The sequence below is a fragment of the Lepisosteus platostomus genome, chromosome 19 (genome assembly GCF_059453375.1).
Source record: "Lepisosteus platostomus isolate fLepPlt1 chromosome 19, fLepPlt1.hap1, whole genome shotgun sequence".
In the NCBI taxonomy this organism is placed as follows: Eukaryota; Metazoa; Chordata; class Actinopteri; order Semionotiformes; family Lepisosteidae; genus Lepisosteus; species Lepisosteus platostomus.
In genome coordinates this window covers 6,598,171-6,617,254 of record NC_142629.1, presented here as the reverse complement: position 1 = coordinate 6,617,254, position 19,084 = coordinate 6,598,171, and the positions used below count along the sequence as shown (strand labels likewise).

The 19,084-nt window shown below is 43.8% G+C and overlaps 1 protein-coding gene across 1 annotated transcript in view; it reads left to right on the top strand.

Moving 5' to 3' along the window:
* Positions 1–18,129, top strand: part of LOC148645026 (heparan sulfate glucosamine 3-O-sulfotransferase 6) — a 37,658-nt gene extending 19,529 nt beyond the window's left edge. Inside the window, exon 2 of the mRNA XM_088612278.1 lies at positions 14,215–18,129. Coding sequence (XP_088468404.1) covers positions 14,215–14,833 — 619 coding nt within the window. The 3' untranslated portion in view covers positions 14,834–18,129. The remainder of the gene's footprint in view (positions 1–14,214) is intronic.
* Positions 18,130–19,084: the final 955 nt, after the last annotated feature.

The following is a 19,084-nucleotide window of genomic DNA, read 5'->3' as shown; positions in this document are numbered from 1 at the left end:
CATCTCTCTCTCTCTTTTTTTTGTTTGGCTTTGTTTTGCTCGTTAGGGAGATGTGAGCTGCAGAATTTCCCTTTTGGAAACGATGCCAGGTTTTCGCACAGCATGTCCTTCTGAGCAGGCCCTTCAATGAGGGGGCATAATTGGCTTCAGTTTCCGTGAAGATGCTTAATTAGCACAAGGACAAAACAAGTGGCTTTTTGACCACTGGTCTCCAGAGGTCATTAGTGGGCTCTTTGATGAAGGCAAGAATCCATTTCTGCAGCAGAGGCCCCTGTAAAATCTGAGACTTCAAACTCCACACAGAGCAGAAATGACAGCAAATTCAAAAAGGCACCAGATTTCAGCGCCACTGAACCTGTAAGGAAGGTGATGTCACCCCCTTGGAATCTGGATGGTGCTGAATTCGGCCCCGGCAGGAGACCTAGTCTTCCGGTCTTTCTTCTCCCTTGTTGCCAGAGGAGCGGCGCTGTGTGGCTCTGAAGCTGAAGTTGCCCCACCAAGTGACTGATCAAAATCCAGCGGGAACAGAACTGCACTCCTCACACCGCTACTAACGCGTTGGGTTTTGGCGAGAATCATACTCACAGGTTAATCAGAACTCTCTGGTAGCCAGCACAGAAGTGTTCAATTTAAAACGTGCACAGTTTCGGGGGCAGAGATTTCGGAGCAGCGGGAAAAACACCCCCAAGGCATTTTTAAAATGAAGCCCGTGGACAATTCTTTGATTTTTATTTGACACTAAAATCATAGAATTAATATATCGTGTAAACTGCTTAATTTTTCAGAACGTTGCTCCTAATCCAGACCGTTTCTCCTGCAACTTTTTTGTGTGCCCTAATGCTCCCATTCCATCCTGCCCTCAAAGAGCTGCTGTCTTTGACCTTACACTTATCATGAAAGGCTTTGCACCCTCCAATTAAGTCCCATTTCACCAGTCCCTTTCCTTCCTAACCTCTCTGTTAGCCATTCAGGCCAGCTGCTGTCCTCCACCCCAGAGACTGGTTGCTCTTGGAGATTTTCTTACAGTCCCAGATCATGGCTCGAAGACAGGACCACATTTTCTAGACAGGGTCAGAGCCCTGAAGAAAAGTGAAAAGTATGAGGATAAAAACATGCGAATGAAGGAAACGAGGGGGACATGGTTTCAAAGGTCTGGCATGCAAGATAAAACCACACACAGAGCCACACCGAGCACAGTGGAGCTGAACGCCGATTATACTGCACTCTTCCTCATCGCAGAGCGTCCTCTTCCTCTTGGCGGGTGTGCCCAGCTAGCAGAAACCGCCGGGGTCGTGGGTTAGTTGTCTAACAACAAGCGAGATAATCTAATCGAATTTGAACTTATCGCAGGCTGGCTCAACAGGGACTGCCTTTACAAGACATGTCAGATTTTCCCATCTGATAGAGAGGAGGGCAATTAGGGAGTCCGGTCCTTAGATACAATGAGCTCTCTCTGTGTCGCTCTCCGAACTTCCTCCCCCCCGGGTCGCTCTCAGTTGTGCTGTGGGATCTTTTTTCAGGACAAGCCCTGGAATGCTGGTTATTATCCACGGAGAGAGGGTTTAATATGCATCTGAATTTTTTTTCCACAGTCCAATCTCACGCACTCAAGGCCAGACAGTGTCATTACTGTCCAGGTTAAATAGCAGAGAGGGGAGATAACCCAATATTACTCCTCCGTCTGTGAGAACTCCGTCAGGAAAATTCACACTCCTCTTGTTCTTTCTCCCTTTGTAGTTTTATCTTTCCATTTTGTGTATTTTTGTCCTGGGGAGGGAATCAAACGAACTCCTGCACTAAAACTGAAAAGTATTAGTTTCATTACTTTGGTAGAAAAGCTTTTAGGTTCCGACGACATTCAAGCCAATACAGGATATATTGTACCCTGAAGTTCTGAATTAAGAAAAGAATAAAAAAAGGCTGCAGATTAGGTCTCAATATTTACTGGTACAGAAGAGCAACAGGCTCTGTTGTTATTACCTCCCTGGACCGTGTGAACACTTCTCTTCAGCTCAGTGTCCTGGACTGGTGGAAACAACTGTTTTTCTTCCTCTTTATTGCTTGTTTTTTTGTTTAAAGTTGCCTTCTAATTGCATCTCACAGATCTAACCCTCATTTTCTCCAAATGATCACATGCGCTTTCACCAGGACCTATTCAAGAAACTGAGATTTTTTCCTAGAGAACGGTACGTCTCTTAAACTCACAACTTCCTCTTGCTCACAATTTTGTTTTTCTCTTTCTCTAATTCAGAAGCTCAGGGTACACTATAGCCTGTATGAGCTCGAACGTGGTAGAAACTTGAAAACTCCAGTGAAGTCAGACTACTACGATCTCGTAGCACTCGCTGTCTTTACGCTGGTAAAATATTGCCAGAGTTACACAGTAACTGGCATGGAAATCCTGTGATTCTTCTTTGATTTCTGTTTTTCCTGGAGTTTATAATGAACGTTCAGGAAGGAGACAAGCCCAATTCAACTAATCACCTCCTACCTCCTCCGTATAAATAAGAGGCACTGTCCTTCCTGTCATTCTCAGCTCAGCGATCCTCCCCCAGCCCCATCTTCACTACCCCTGCGACAGCTCGTGGGGGCTCTTTGGGGGAAGGAGGGGCTGATCACCACATTGTCACCCCTCTAGCCTAGTGGGCTACAGCCACAGGAAAACTCTTTAAGCACCCTCAATCGGCAACTGCATGGGACTTGTCCTGCATCTCCTGAAATGAAACTCCTCCTGCGGTGTGGTCACAGGAGAGGAAACCTTTCAGAAATGCAAGAAGGAAAATTCAGCGAGCCTGGTGCTTAGCTTGAGATTCTCCATTTAAAACCATGAGGACGTTGCCTAGTTTACTGGTGGTGAAGTAACCATTAGCTTCTCATTTTGACCTTAGGGAAAAAAAAATCTCCCTCTATCCACTAACACAGGAATCTGGCAATATTGCAGAATTGCTGCAGTTATCCAGAAATGCCTTGGCCCAGCTTCTGAAACATCTACAAGATTTCCTTCAGGTTTTTTTTTAAAAACTGTTCTAGTCTTCATTGCTGCCAGATGTTAGAGAATCCTACCACACAGTGTTAGCCTGACCTTTCCTTCTTGCTGATGGTTTTTGGGGTGTTTATCAGGGACAAGCTGCTTGAAAATCAAACCTCTTCCTATTATTTAAAGCTCTCAGCTGGTGCTTCGGAGCTGCACCCTGCAGTTGGTAAACGATGGCTTGCGTTCTGTGGACCAAGAACAATAAAGACCCACAGGAGGGCTCTCAGTCGGGTCTGTGGCAATTAGCTCTCCAATGGACTGGAGTTAATGACTGCTGTTTACTGTACCTGCGTGTGTTCCAGAAACAAGCTGAGCAAGCTGTAATGTGTTTGCACAGCACTGCTCCAGTAAGAGACAGTCATTACCCACGTTGCCGTGTATGGCATCTTGGCTCCAAATAAGCTGCTGTTCATTTTTGTCGGCAGGGCTTTGATCTCCATGTATTTGAATGAATTTAAAGGGGTAGTTTACAAACTTCTGTGGCTCTTTAAAAACAAGTTCTGTGGATAGTAAAAAGACATTGAGGTCACTCCTGGTTATAGTGTTGGTTGTGCAAAAGTCCTAAATCCAGTCCTGGCTAGTACACAGACTAACGTACTGGAAGAAATCCCCATTGCAATGGGAATCATGGCTTCAGTGCACAGAGCCATCTTGAACTTAATACAGCCCCTGCAAAGAAGGTTTACTCTGTTTTTTATACTGGTAAAAATGAATTGAACTATTGTATGCCCACAGCCAGCTCGGGAACGAATGTCAGATGGACTCCAGCCCAGTGATGCGTTGTGGAGTTGATAACTGTATCCCTCATCTGTGACCATCACTGAGCTCCCAAATGCTAAAATTCTAATTGCTGCTTGAAAGACGCCTTATAAAGCAGATCCCTTTGCACCTCACACACGTTTAAAGATTGGAAGTGTTTGGTTTGTAGCAGGGAGAAAAATTTCCATCATCCAATTCAGGGTCAAAGGGAAGCTGGAGCCTTTCCTGACAAGCAATGGGCACAGGGCAGGGTACACTCTGGAAGGTACGCCAGTTCATCACCAGACAGATAGACACTCACAGCAGGACCAATTTTCCCAGAAGCCAGTAAACCTACCAGTTTGTCTTTGAACTGTGGGAGGCAAGAGCCAAAAATTGGGGGGGGGGGGGGGGGAAACATGCAAACAAACTGCATGTAGACGATACTACAGGTCTGGAATTGATCCAGGACCCTGGTAGCTTTGAGACAGCACTGCACCACCATGCCACCCTCAAAAATACATCAGCTCCTAAGATACACTGCTCACTGTCACCATTTTGCAGACAGGGCTGCTGCAGGAGTGATGTCCAGGGCTGTGTCTGTCGATAGAGCCCCTGTAGATGCACAGACCCCAACACGCAAAGGACACTAATATTGCCTGTGTCTCCCCTGAGCTGGAGGAGCCCTGCCTGATAGAGCATGCGCCTCCAATGGACATAGAAGAGGCAGCTGGAATAACACCCCAGAGTGGATCAGGCAGTTTCCCTTCTCTACATTTATCCAGAGACAGGATTACCCACTGTTTCACTAACAATCTCCCTACTGTCAGGCATCAGAGCAACACATGTTGTATTGATCCAGGCATCTTAGCTCAGCAGTGTCTCCTGTACCTTTGTCTAATATGAGGAGCCTACTTCAAAATCTATTATATATGCAGTGTCCTCCAAGTATAACTAGAGGACTGTCAGGGTACCAATAAGTAGAATAGGAGGATCCTTCTGCATAACTGTGAATCCTGCAGAACATGGAGCAGCACAGGGACAATCCAAAACACAATCCAGGGACTTGGTCAATTGGTGAAGCAATGAGACCAGTAACCAGGAAAATCCAAAAAGACCATCCAAAAAACATGGTCAAAAGGTAGGAACAAAGATCAGGAACCAGGAGAGCAGTCAAAAAAAAAGGTTTGGAAACATACACAAGAAAATACTTCTCACTAGTGAGCCTGGGTTGGGGTGTGAGGGAAGTTTAAATACTGAAGGGAGAGGGACGTGGTTGGATAATTGGTCCGGGAGTGAGAATTTGTGGAATCTGGTGCATGTGGGAATGTGATGGGTTCAATTAGGAATGAGATTGTGAAACAGTGGGGGGCGTGACAATAACTGTCTAGATATAAGAGAGGGAATAGGAATTCTCTGACAGAGTAAACAGAAGGATACATGGGCATAAAAATGCACAGTTGTGCATATATCTGTATGTAGGGCTAACAGTCTTTGTATAATATATGACTGTTCACTGCCATTAAAAAGGGATCCATAAAGCACAAAAGACAACAAAGATGAACTGAAAATCAGTATCCGGAGCCCTCACTTTTTCATATCTACCTTATAAATGTTTAATTCTGGTTTGAGAACATATTACAACCAGGAGAGGATGGGAAAAATGAGTCAGCCTCTCTCTCCCACTACAGAAAGCTCTGGATGACAGGACTCCACTTTCAGGCGTTTCATAGGCTTTTTTTTCTCCCCCTGTGAATACGATTTAGCAGGGAATTCAATTAGGCCAGCCAATTTAAGATTTCAATAAAAAATGACTTCTAATAAAAGCGTGCTGCTCTCAGGCCGCCTAATCAGGATTTGCGGAGAAGCGGGGGGTGGTGGGGAGGTTATCAATAATTAACGGGGGTAATTGCAGGTGAAAGTGTTTCGGAGTTAATGAAATTGGGCCTGGCATAATTACTGAGAGGAAGCCCGTTGGAGACAAAAAATAAAAATGTGACTGGAAAGCAAGAGAAGGTTGCCTCTTGCGGTATTAACTATTCATAACCAACAGATAGCTCTTTCAACTCAATTATAGAAATGTCAAAAGGCACCCGCCTTTAGGAAGTGCAGGCCTGGAGAGTGAAAGAGCATTTTAGGGCTGCTGAGAAAAATTGAGCCCCTCTGTTTTGAGAGTCTTTCCTGTCTGAAATCTCGAAGTCAGCCATGCTGGTCTATAATCAAGAGGGCAGGGGAGTTTCACAGGACAGTGGAGAGGGAGTCCCATAGCTTTGTTTTGCTGACTTTCAGCAAGGTCTCAAATAGGATTTGGCACAAAATACATTTGCTTTTTGTCTTTTTATTTGAGTGGGGTGAGGGGACACCATAGTTCCCTCAGCGAAAGGTGTTTGAGCTAGGAAAAAATAAGTTCTTCTTGGATCTACGTATTCCAATAACTGGAGCCTGACTCCGTTTGAAATTAAAACCTCTTTTTTTTAACCCAGAATTTCAGAACTTGCTATAATGGCACATTACAATGCTTCAGTCTCATAAGTATCTTTTCATATGAAGTTAAACCTGCTATTAGCAGTGTAGTGGGCATGCAGAGCTTATTTTCACTTGACCATTAGATGTGTTATCAGGACTGTTACTGATGCACAAGGTCTTCGTCGGTCCGCAAAACACTTTCTAATTCTTGTTTGCAGCTTCTGTAGCTGAGTTATCTTGGAAGAGGGTTTGCGGTCTTGCTGTGCAAGACCACGGTTGAGATTCCTGTCTTATGTTTTTACAAGTTTCTACTCAGTATCTCCACATACCCCAGACGTCAGTTTTGCTGTGAGTTTCCTGTGATGCAGCAGGATCAGGCATCAGCGTCCCTGCCAACCAGAAAGGGTCAAGAAGGGGTTAAATATCAGAAAGATATGGAAACGGGGCTCGTGGTGAAATTACAAGCAGGTGAGCTGGATGGGATATGCAAACCTGGGCCCTTTTAAAAGGCTAATTGTCAGACAGGCCACCCACACAGACTGCACAGCCCCATAAACAGCCCCCTGATAGCCTTCTGTGCTGTTATAAACACATCTGTAATTGCTATGGAGACATTCCTCCACCAGCTGTAATGTGCTGTTCTGTGTGGGGTAAGGTGTGATTAAAACCAACGGCCGCCCTCTGCCCTGTAACTGGAAAGGCCCACCACAGCAATCAATCCCTATCTCCTGATACGTCTCCTTGATAGAGTGAGGCACAAAATCAAAGTCACTATCACTGCTGTCTTAGCAATCAAATTCCTTCAGTCAGTGCAACGCCATTGATTTACAGAAGTAAAGATAAATTGTAGCAGGGGGGGGAAGATTATCACAGCACTTTTCTTCCCCAAATTACTCTCTGGCCTTGAACTCAGCTGCAATGTGAATTGGTGTGTGGGCTCCCCTCGTGACTCTGTGTATTATCCCAAACGTTCTGTGATTACAGGCCGATGCTCTAAAAGTAAACACCGTGTCACCACGCAGGGCTGTCCAGCATGGCTTCCATTAGCGTGATTGCTTTGAATTAAACATGCACTTACTTCTGTACATATACTTAGTCCAGCAGTGAGGTATCTCTCTGGTTACACAGCAACTTCTTGCCCAGGGGTCGGAATTCAAATGCAACCTGGAAAATTGGTTAACGTAACCTAGAGCTCTGTATGAGTCATGAAATAACACGATCGCAACAGGGATAAAGAAGGTTTAAACACTTTTGAGTAGGATAGATCTTGGGATGAGAATATTACCTCTCAATATTTTCACAACGCTGAAAAGGAGAACCATTCCAAGAGATTTCCAATTCCTTTTTGTGTAATTAACAAAATAAGTAGGCACAGGCCACCCTTTTCATCCTTCAGTGGCACTGCTAACTTTGATCACACGGGTTTATACACAGTACGTATTTTACTAGAAGAACTTCATGTATGTGTAGTGGAGTTAGAAGGCTTCTTTGAGAGCTCTGGTTTGCAGTTTTGTGAAAAGGTCTCAGTTAATACATATTCACATTCCCATAATTCAAGAGACTCGTTTTCTCTTAAAAACACCATAATCCTGAAAGGTGTTGCTTCTAAAACAGGTGGATGGATGGAGTTCTGTAAGGGAATAATACTGTAAGTGATCAGCCCCTTTTGGAACTAACTCCCCTTCATCTGAACATACAGTATTACGAAGGATGTACACCTCCCAGTGTGCTTTGTGGTCTGAACAAGGAGCCAGCGAAGTTTCTCTGTAGCACTAAGTGAAGCAGCGTTCACTAAGGATTTGGATGCTTGTGTTTCTACCAGCACCAGGGTAGTAGTAACAGCCACAATACTCCAGAGTGATGCAGAATGAAGTGTTACGTGCCGTTATTGGACGTGAACTAATTTATTTTAGATATGTATCCATTTTACTTGGCTGCTGCTTTTATTCAGGTGGCTTAGAAGGTTTACATTGACAATGGCTATACTTATGACACAATCAGTCTCCTGGGTTTCATTCAAGCGTATCTATATTATTTGGTATCTATTACTATCCTAATAAGGGCTATTTAATTTGACTGTATTTATACATTTCTTCCGTTCGTTTGGCCAGCAGTATATCCCTGATTTTGCAATAGTCCATGCTGTTTCATGAGTGGAAAGATATTGCTGCCATATGGAGACATCTGGGCAGGAGCTGGTCAGTGTCGGCAGCCGTCATATTGTCTTTAGGCCCGTAGGCGTTTGTTGCAGCTTGAGACAGTGACTACAGCAGTGTAACTATTCCCAGTTGGTCCCATAGTCTTTGTCCGGTCTCTTTCCCTTGGGGAACAGCAATTAAGACAACAAGATTCCAAATGAGACAACAACTCTATGTTGCATAGCAAGCAGGGGCCACAGGCTTCTAGATGTACTCCTCCCCTCCTCCATAATGTTCTTCTATGTGACCCCTGAATGTTTTTTCCTGTTTTAAATGGCTTTTGAAGAATATATATACAGTATATACAAAGAAAACTCTTAACATTCTCAATCTACTATATAAACAGTATGTTTTATTCCAAGCTAATTTCACTCTCTTATGGCCTTATATTTTATATCCAAAACTTAAATCTTAGGTTTAAAACGTATATCTTATAAGTCTTATAGTTCACTTACTGGGCGATAGCATATTTTTGCAAAGCAACACAGATGTTAGTGTTGCAATCTAAATTTTGGTAGCTGTGACATACTAGAGTCTTTGAAAATACCAGAACAACATTTTTACCCAAAATTGCTAGGAATTCTTGAATCTCTACCCTTAGGTGTCTCATTTTGTTTTCTTTTGGCACGGGAAGCGTCAGGGGTTTCCTCTGGGCGGACAGAGCTCTGCTGCGTACTGCTTATGCTACGTATATAGCGCCTTTCTGGACACTCTACTCAAAGCCCTTTACAGGTAATGGGGATCCCCTCCACCACCACCAGTGTGCAGCCCCACCTGGATGATACAACAGCAGCCATAATTAGCCAGAACCTAACCACACACCAGCTATCAGTGGGGAGGAGAACAGAGTGATGAAACCAATTCACAGATGGGGATTATTAGGAGGCCATGATTGGTAAAGGCCAGTGGAAAATTTGGACAGGATACTGGAGAAACACCCAGGGATTTTTAATGAGCAGGACCTTGGTTTTTACATCTCATCTGAAGGACGGCGCCTTTTTACAGTATAGTGTCCCCGTCACTATACTGGGGCATTAGGACCCACACAGACCGCAGGGTGAGTGCCCCCTGCTGGCCCCACTAACACCTCTTCCAGCAGCAACCTTAGTTTTTCCCAGGAGGTCTCCCATGCAGGTACTGATCAGGCTCACACCTGCTGAGCTCCAGTGGGCTGCCAGTTGGTCAAGAGTCTTCTCTGTGACTGAGGAAACCTGTATGCACGCCCTGTGCTGGATCTCCTGCAGACAGAGAGACAGCGTGGCGTGCAACACACCACAACACCAAGCACGAGTACAGCAGAGCCTGTCAGCTGAGCCCTGTGCATCATGCAGGGCCTGCTGCAGACACTTATACTGAAGCACAGGGGAAAAAAACAGTTCCCTCAGTGCTTGAGGGATACTCATTTTAGTCTGGCTGGGTAACCGAGTACAATGGCATCAGCACCTCTCTCAGATGTACTGCATAAATTGGAAAAAGTCCAACTCTGCACCATATTCTTCAAGGCACGATAACTAAACCCTTCAATCCGATTGTCTTGCTCATGCTTGAACAGACTCAGGTATCCAGCGTTTAGCTGTACAACAAGCTGGGGGTGACTGAAGCAAAAAGTATTCGAGCTAGTAGAACCCTGTGTTCTTTACTTTGGTAAAGCACCCTGTATTATAGTTTGTGAATGAGCAAACCTATCCATGTGTTTTAATTACAGAGCATAAAAGGTTTTCTGTTTTTAAAACCTGTGGGTGTTTTTTAAGTGTCCCCTTGCTTTCCAATTTTTAAATGCGTTTCTTCAGTGCTCCCTGCTAATGAAATTCAGTTGTCCCGTGGCTGAGGTTGGGAAGCTCATATGATTATGCACTTAGGGCAGGAAAGTTGGATCAATCTTTATTTTGTATTCATTTAACAGATTGTTTATGGATTTCGTTCATTGCTCGGTGCCATTCCCATTTGACTTTATACCCTGGGGCAGCTGTAAGAGAAAATCTTTTGCAGCTTAGAGGATTTTATTAGGCTTAAACAGCAACCTTTTCCAGCACTGGGTCTTGATCTGACAATGAAAGCTTAACAGAGGTCTACAGTGCTTTTCCCCTTCTGGGAGTAGATCACGAAGGAGTGGAAGGTGAGTAGATCCACACAGACCTGATCTTAAAAAATATTTAAGAAGGGATCTGCACTAATATAAAATCTCAGTGCTGCAGCCACAGTGACTTCTGGTTTTTATTCCACTATGGACTGTTAATGACTTGATTTGAATCAGTTGTTTACTTAATTGGTCTTCATTACCATTGTTTCAGGACTTTTCTCTCCAGGGATTATAAATTACCTAGAAAGTCTTGTGGACTGCAGCTCTCCAAGTCCAGGATTAGTGTTTTCTAAGAAACAATTGTCTCTATTGTGCTTGATCTAAAATCCATCATCCATATACCAGTTTTAACAGGAATGTTTTTTAAATCTTCTGTATTATACCAAACAACATTTCGGTATAAAAACCGGACTGGTCTTTTTATAAAATTTTCTGAATACAACCCTACTTTTAAATACATTTTCTTCTTCCATTAAAGCCAGATGGATTTTCCAGTCTGCAGAGTTCCCAGGCTACGTTTTCTGAAGTTCTGGATATACAGTAAATAAAAAAGCTGATTTTTCTCTTTGCTGTCATTTCTCATTTCTGGGTGTGTCATCCCTGCGGAAGAAACAAAAAAAGAGACAATTCATGAGAAATGATGTATTCTTAAAATTCTCCACTACGCAAAGCACGAAGTAGTTTGGCGTTCAAGGCAACAAGATGTTCAGCAAAATCTCAGATAAAACTGTGCAGCCAGAGTAAATTTGGACATTTTCTCTAATATTGTGTTAATCTCAGGCCAGCACACTTAATTCCAATTAATTAAAAACAGGTTCCCACCAGAGAGTGGATAGTGCATGAAAATCTAGGAAGGATATAAAATTGTCCTTTCCTTCTAACGCAGTCCATAAATGTAGCATTCATCATCATGCCATTTCCCTTTACTTTCTCACAGTTTTAACAGGAATGTTTTTTAAATCTTCTGTATTATACCAAACAACATTTCGGTATAAAAACCGGACTAGTCTTTTCATATTTTTTTTTCTGAATACAACCCTACTTTTAAATACATTTTCTAGTGCATGGAAATCTAGGAAGGATATAAAATTGTCCTTTCTTTCTAACGCAGTCCATAAATGTAGCATTCATCATCATGCCATTTCCCTTCACTTTCTCACGTATCAAGTTTTGATCCTGGTGTTGATAAAAAAAAATATTTGATTCAGAAAGGAACTTATTTTTCATAGAAAGGTGGCTTTAGCAGAGGAGGAGAGAGTTTGTTACACTGCAGACTCTGAGGCTGAGTAGGGACTAGCGAATACAGCCCTGTCAGTCCTGGGCACAGTGGGTGGGAGAGTGGGTGGCACAGTGAGTGGGGACAGTGGGTGGCACCATGCGGGGATGCCGAGCCCCGAGCTGCAGCAGCTGGAGCAGTCAGAGAGGCGAGGTGGGCACAGTGAGTGGCACAGTGAATGGGCACAGTGACTGGCACAATAAGAAGCACAGTGAGTGGGCACAGAGCACTGCGTGAGAGAGGTGTCAGTGACTGTGCCTGGTGCTCTGGGGGCAATGTTGATCTGCAGGCTACTTTAATCATGGGGGCATTGCAGACCCTCTCCCCCCCCCCCCCCTCTTCTCTCTCAGGCCACACAGCTGCCCTTTTCATTCCACCCTTCACCCGTTCCTAATCCCCCTTGAAAGCCCTCGCCTCTCTGACTGCTGCAGCTGCTGCAGCTGGGGGCTCGGCGTACCCGGCGCGTGCGAGGCAGCGAACGCCACCGTCATCCATCGGAGGAGTCCTCCCCAAACCATGTCAAAGCCTCAGTTGCCACGGGGGCGAGGGCAGGCCAGCAAGGCGCCTAACAATCCCATCATGCAGCAAGGTCTCACCCTACAGGGAGAGACCCCCCTGGCCAGGGCGGATGATGGGAGCTGTGTGTGTCTGAGAAACGGCGGATTGAACAGAGAGGATCATGGGAGTGCCAGTCACGTCAAGTGCCAGTTCCTTATTCCTTCACTGACCTTTGGAAATGCCAGGACACTGGAAAATGCCTGTGATTCTCCAAGCATGGAAAATAACTTGGCATGTTAACCTAGTGGTATCAAAATGCTGTTATCTGCTCTACTGAATACACCACATACTGTACGCATGGAACCACTGTAGGCTGAATAGATTAATTTTTGCATTCTCATCTTTAAGGGACTTAGTGTTGTGCCTTGAGTGTCCGTATGGACTGTTTCTGCTTGAGGTGTTATTTTTATGTCCGCTCCATATTTGGTGCCCCCACATTTGCGGTTCTGAGGACGTGACTGGATGCGCTCCTTCACGCCGGATGTCTTTGAAATCAGTCCTGATGACGAAGGCGCAAGAGGAATGCTGCGGGGAACTGCGGGAGGGTTCCAGCGCAGTCAGCATACTTTTCATGTACGTTCGTGTTGTCTGGTTAGGACTCTGAGCCTCAGGAAAAGCCATTTCACTGACAGGCATGAGAATAAGAGGAGGAAGTGCTCAGGAAATCGCTGTTAAGTGGCTCCTGTGGTTTTGTGGCTTTTTTGAAAATATAACTGCTTTAATAGGGCCCTCGCAGGCTGGTATTCACCCTCGTCTTCAAGAGGAGAGAAAGAAAATCTCTTCACAGCTCAGGCTCAAGCCCCTGTGGATGGACTCTGCTCCTTGGAGCATTGCTGAGCTGTCAAGAGCTGTCTCTGCCAGACGTCACAGAGACAGAGAGGCTCAGTTACACCAGGCAAACTCAAGAGCTCTTCTCTAGCGTTTTGTTCTTGGCTCCAATGGGGAGGACCTCAGCTGGTCCCGGATTCAAATCAAGGTTGAGAAAAACTGAATTAACAGACCCTTAATTAAAAAAAATGGCAACTTCTCAAGTTTAATGGGGGACTTTTTGACATGGGATGTAAATTAATCTTCCACAATCAATCGGTGGTGCAGTGGCACTGTGGTTAAGGATCCGCGCCTGTGGCTAGAAGGTTGCTGGTTTGAATCCCACGGCTGGCAGAGGAATCCTACTCCGTTGGGCCCCTGAGCAAGGCCCTCAACCCCAACTGCTCCAGGGGTGCCGTATAAATGGCTGACCCTGTGCTCTGACCCCAGGCTTCTCTCCCTGTCTGTGTGTCTCATGGAGAGCAAGTTGGAGTATGCGAAAAGACAAATTACTAATACAAGAATTTGTATAATGCCAATAAAGTGATCTGGTCTTATCATTGCCCAGCAGCTCAGCACAAGGAGCAGGGTTAAGAGAAATAAAACTGCATGGATACACAACTGGCCTTTTGTGTGTCCACTCAAGGAGTCTTGATTAAGGGTCGCTATAACTCTTTTTATTTTTATTCTTCTCCTCATGACCTAGAAGAACACCTGTAGTTTTCTGTTTCCAGGACAGAAATCATGGCGCATGGATTTTTGCAATCACGCACTGTGTTTAGAAAGGTATATGAAAAATGAAACTGGATTCTAAACTGAGAACTGAACTGAATAACGCTCTGCGGTTATAATGTGTTATTTGGTCTGAAAGACAGAAGATGTGTTTCTTCTACCTTCCAATTAGGTTCATGCTAGCAGAGACATGTTTGAAATGACATGAAGAGAAAAGAACTCTTTAAAATTAATTGAAGACATTGGAAGGCTAATTGTTGAGTTATTATGTACAAAATGCCTACTCTAACTCGACACGCCTTCGGCTTTCTTGTCTGCGTGCCAGGAACCTGATGCCACGGACACTGGAGGGGCAGATCACCATGGAGAAGACGCCCAGCTACTTTGTGACCAAAGAGGCCCCACGTCGCGTCTACGCCATGAACCGCGACACCAAGCTGATCGTGGTGGTGCGGGACCCGGTCACCCGGGCCGTGTCGGACTACACCCAGACGCTGTCCAAGAACCCGGGCCTGCCCTCCTTCCACAGCCTGGCGTTCAAGAACGCCAGCACGGGGCTGGTCGACACGGCCTGGAGCGCGGTGCGCATCGGCATCTACGCCAAGCACCTGGAGAACTGGCTCCGCTACTTCCCGCTGTCCCGCTTCCTGTTCGTCAGCGGGGAGCGGCTGGTCAGCGACCCCGCCGGGGAGATGGGGCGCGTGCAGGACTTCTTGGGGCTCAAGCGGGTCGTCACGGACAAACACTTCTACTTCAACCAGACCAAGGGCTTCCCCTGCCTGAAGAAGCCGGAGGGCAGCAGCCGGCCCCGCTGCCTGGGGAAGTCCAAGGGGCGCCCCCACCCCCACATCTCCCCCGAGGTGCTGCGCCGCCTGCGCGACTTCTACAGGCCCTTCAACCTCAAGTTCTACCAAATGACCAGCCAGGACTTCGGCTGGGACTGACTCGGACTCCGCTGGACCTCGAGCAGGCGGCTTCGTCGCGGTGCAGGCCGGCGCCGAGCTCGTGAAGAGGCTACGTCGCCCAGAAAGACCCAGAGTGCAGGATGGGCGAAGAGGACATCACGTTTCTGTGCGAATATTGTCCCTCTCAATGTCTCATTTTTGTTGAGCAGCAGACCTGCCTTCTGCAATCGGGACAGCTGGCAGAAAAGACTTTCTGTTGAATCTCTTCTTATTCGGCTGGGGAGCTGCGTCGCCGTGTGTTGGCTGCCAAGGCACAAGTAGCAGATAGTTCCTCACTGAGAAACGAGGAGACATGCAAAGTTTTCGGCTGTTGAGCCTTCTGTGTGTGAAGAAGAAGGCCAAAGAAGGTTCGGGAGGTTGCGTTTCTCCTTTCTGTTTTTTCAGCGTAGAGTTAACCTTCACTTGTGCCTCTGTGTTTTATTCAGAGAGATCTTCAGCACACAGTTCACACACCCTGTGCCCACAGAAGCTCAGTCCATCGTTTCAGACAGTTCACACACCCTGTGCCCACAAACACTCTGGTCCATCACTCCAGACAGTTCACACACCCTGTGCCCACAAACACTCTGGTCCATCACTCCAGACAGTTCACACACCCTGTGCCCACGAATGCTCTGGTCCATCACTCCAGACAGTTCACACACCCTGTGCCCACAAACACTCTGGTCCATCACTCCAGACAGTTCACACACCCTGTGCCCACAAACACTCTGGTCCATCACTTCAGACAGTTCACACACCCTGTGCCCACAAATACTCTGGTCCATCACTTCAGTGGTCCATGTGTTGGGTGCCTGATACAGGGAGGATCTCTTAAAGACTGTGGCTGGAATCCTGCCTTGTTAAAAAAAAGCACAGGGAATGTTCCTGCTGTGTGAAAGCACATTAAATCCGAAGTAGGGCTTCTAGTTCAAATTGTTTTGATTACTAAATTAGTAAAAAACTGCTTTTTAAACATATGAGGGAATAATAAGCACTAAGAGCATTTTGGGACATCTGTGGCCAGTACTGTACTCTCTTTCGTCCTAATTGCTGGCTTGAGAAACAAAACAAGTACCAGGGACATCTGAAATACTTAAGCACTTTTACTAAATCAAGAAAAAAAATATATAAGCCATCATCAGTGGTTTCAATTCATTGGTATGTTTGACACGTTTTTATTTTTCATATGTAACAGCTTATTTATGCCTATAAATAATGTTTTCAAAAAAGAAAAAGATCAGATTTTTTAGGTGTATAAGCAGGGATGAGGTACTACTGGGGTTCCTGTCTCTGTGGGAGTTTGTACAAGGCAAAATTATTAATATTGTCTTTTGTTTCACTGTATGAAAGGCCACATGATCGAATTTCAGAAGCTAATTAAGGACCTGTTTTCTCAGAAAAGAATTTTGCCTTGTAAGGTTTTTGTTCCACTTGAGCACTCAATTAAATAACTGAAACCTTACACAGCTAATAATAGGTTTAATTTAGAATCTGTTTCCTTAAGCTATGTTTTCATTTAAACGTTTCGAAGGTGGCCTTTTAACTATTGGATTTCTTTAAGTAATTTATAATGGACAAGCTTTAAGTACAAATACAATCTTGCAAAATGTTCCAAACAAGCCCTTTGTTGGTCCAGTTAAGGATTCATTTAAGTGAAGAGCTGAGCTGCAATAAAAACCAGTAACCGGTGGTTCCTCTGACCAGGACTGGGGACCACAGCTTAAAGGACTGTGGGTCTCATCAAACATTCTCCTGGTAACCATCATAACACATATGTGGGCCATTTTGAGGAACACAGTAGTCAAAACATTTGTTTCCTGTAGTTTTCCACAGGGACACAGATCACAGGAAGCACTTCTGAAGAAGCTGGGACTGGGGTCTTAATTACTTCCTGTGTTCCAAACTAGGCCCCGCCCACGGCTGTGGTCTCTCATGAGCTGTGTGGTTTGTTCTGAATTATCCTTCCGAGTCATGTGTGTGACCAGGCTGCCCTGGTCAGGTGCTTCTGGCCTAAGGTAGCCAGCGGGTGAGGACAGTGTCTCAGGTATGAAACACAAACTCTGTCCAATAATGAGTAGGCCTCTGCTTCATGGCCCTCATAGGGGTACTTTGGGAATATCTAAGCTCTCACCTCGTAAGAGCATGACTGGGAATTCCTGACTTTGCATAAGGATATCATTTCCTTTTAGTGGAAGGAGAACAGCTATTCACGAGTCCTTTTCCACTCTGATTCTTACAAATAGGAAAAATATTTAAAGTCTGCCTTTAAATGAAAGTGATAATGACGTATAAAAAACAGATTTATTATCAAGTGTCATTAAAAACAAGTGGATTTTCAAAAGACCTGAAATTAACTCCTGATTTTGAACCAGGGGAGCTGCTTTCAAAGGAAGGGCATCAGGCTTCTGTAATTTACATTTTTTCTGGACATAAAATAAGGTTTCTCTTCTTACTCATGATCCTTTCAGTGCTTGCAGGGCTACAGTCTCCAGCCATAGTCCTGGAGAGAGCTGGTCACCCCTAACTGCCTAAAGTTTTAAGACTTTAAAGACACTTAAAAGTTCTTGATCAGCTAAAAGAGCAATTGTTTAATTTAAAGACGCTCTGGTTGAAGGGTGATCTAATATTTATCCCAGAACATCTCTAATTATTTAATTTAACAAATCAGATGTTTAATTGATTATGGTTATTTCTTCCAGATCTTTAGAAATTGATGATATATATAAATTCTGCAGGTATAGAGTTCTCAAGAACAAGTGCTGGAGACACCTGCCATATGATGTATTGATGCTGGATAAAATTGCAAGGCATCCTGTTTAATTCTGTTAGTATACAGCATAACCACCACACTACATGAGTACCAAGCCTACTTTCCTTAGGCTTCTATAATCTATAGATTTCTATAGGATAAAATCAATGCTGAACTAACTACTGTGTACCCTTAGACAAAAATATGAAAGCTCTTAAAATATGGAAGAAATATGTTCTACTTAAGCTGTAAAATCTGTGTAGTAATTTATGGTGTAACGTTTATTTTACTGGGGAATAAGGTCCTTAATTCTAAATGCACATAAACTGATGCTGGCAACAAAAAAACTGTTTTGAATATTATTTTGTACATTTTATTTTTTGCTCCTTGCTCCGATACTAATCCAGTTCTTTTCTGTACAAACATAATGTTAATTTATATACATTAAAATTAATACTGTTTCCTGCTTTGACAAGTAAGTAACGTTTTTGTATATATTTTGAATATATTGAAGATTGTAGTAAAGTTATTATTTTTAATTTTGTCTCGGTGTCCGAGTCGTGACTGAAGTTCCAGTCTTTCTTCACAGCCCTTTCTTATCCGAAACAAAAAAATGGAGATGATCACCCGTACAGGAAACTCTTTTTCTACAATCTCTTACCTTGGAAGGTGATGCAAAAGATTGCTATATAATCAACTCATAATTTAATTAAATAATACTTGTGATTTAAGTAAAGTAATGGCTTTATTAGATAGTACACTTAATAGACTGTATATATTAAGCCATTCTATATATATACTGTACATGACAACTCTCCATTAATCTGTCCTTTAAAAAGGTCTTTTACTATAGACTGTATATATCTCAACAAAATGCATGGTAACTGAGTTTAACAAAATAGAATTACAATTCATAAACACCATTATAAATATAAAGTAGGTCTTAATGATGACAGATACAATTTAGAATAAAGCAAGCACAAATTATATCACAGCAATAAGATAAAGATTATAATCAGATCATATTCTTCCATTCACACTGCATAATATACATGTAGTATATTTATCAGAGCCAGTTAAATCACATAGGGATTGAACATCAGTTTGACTCCTTATGAAACATTACATCATACCCCGAAAAATAAATTCAACCACTTTAACACTTAACACTTTGGCAAGGAAAACTGTTTCGGAGGCAAATGAGACACATCGAATTGAGATAACGGAGAAAACCACTGAAAAGTATAATACAACCTAAAATATTTTGATTAACTGAAAGCTTTTCTGACAACATGATGAAATCCTAATAAAAATTTGTTTTGTTTTCTCCATATGGGCCATTATGTGTTTGCAGCTAAGTATACCATAAAGTGTACAGCAACAAACTGAAAGAATACTAGGATCGAAAATGATCTGGTCTCGCTTTAGCGGTGCAGGTTATGGGAATGAATATGTTGTTGTGGGTTTTGTAAATGTAACTGAATAGCAAGGACGATTTT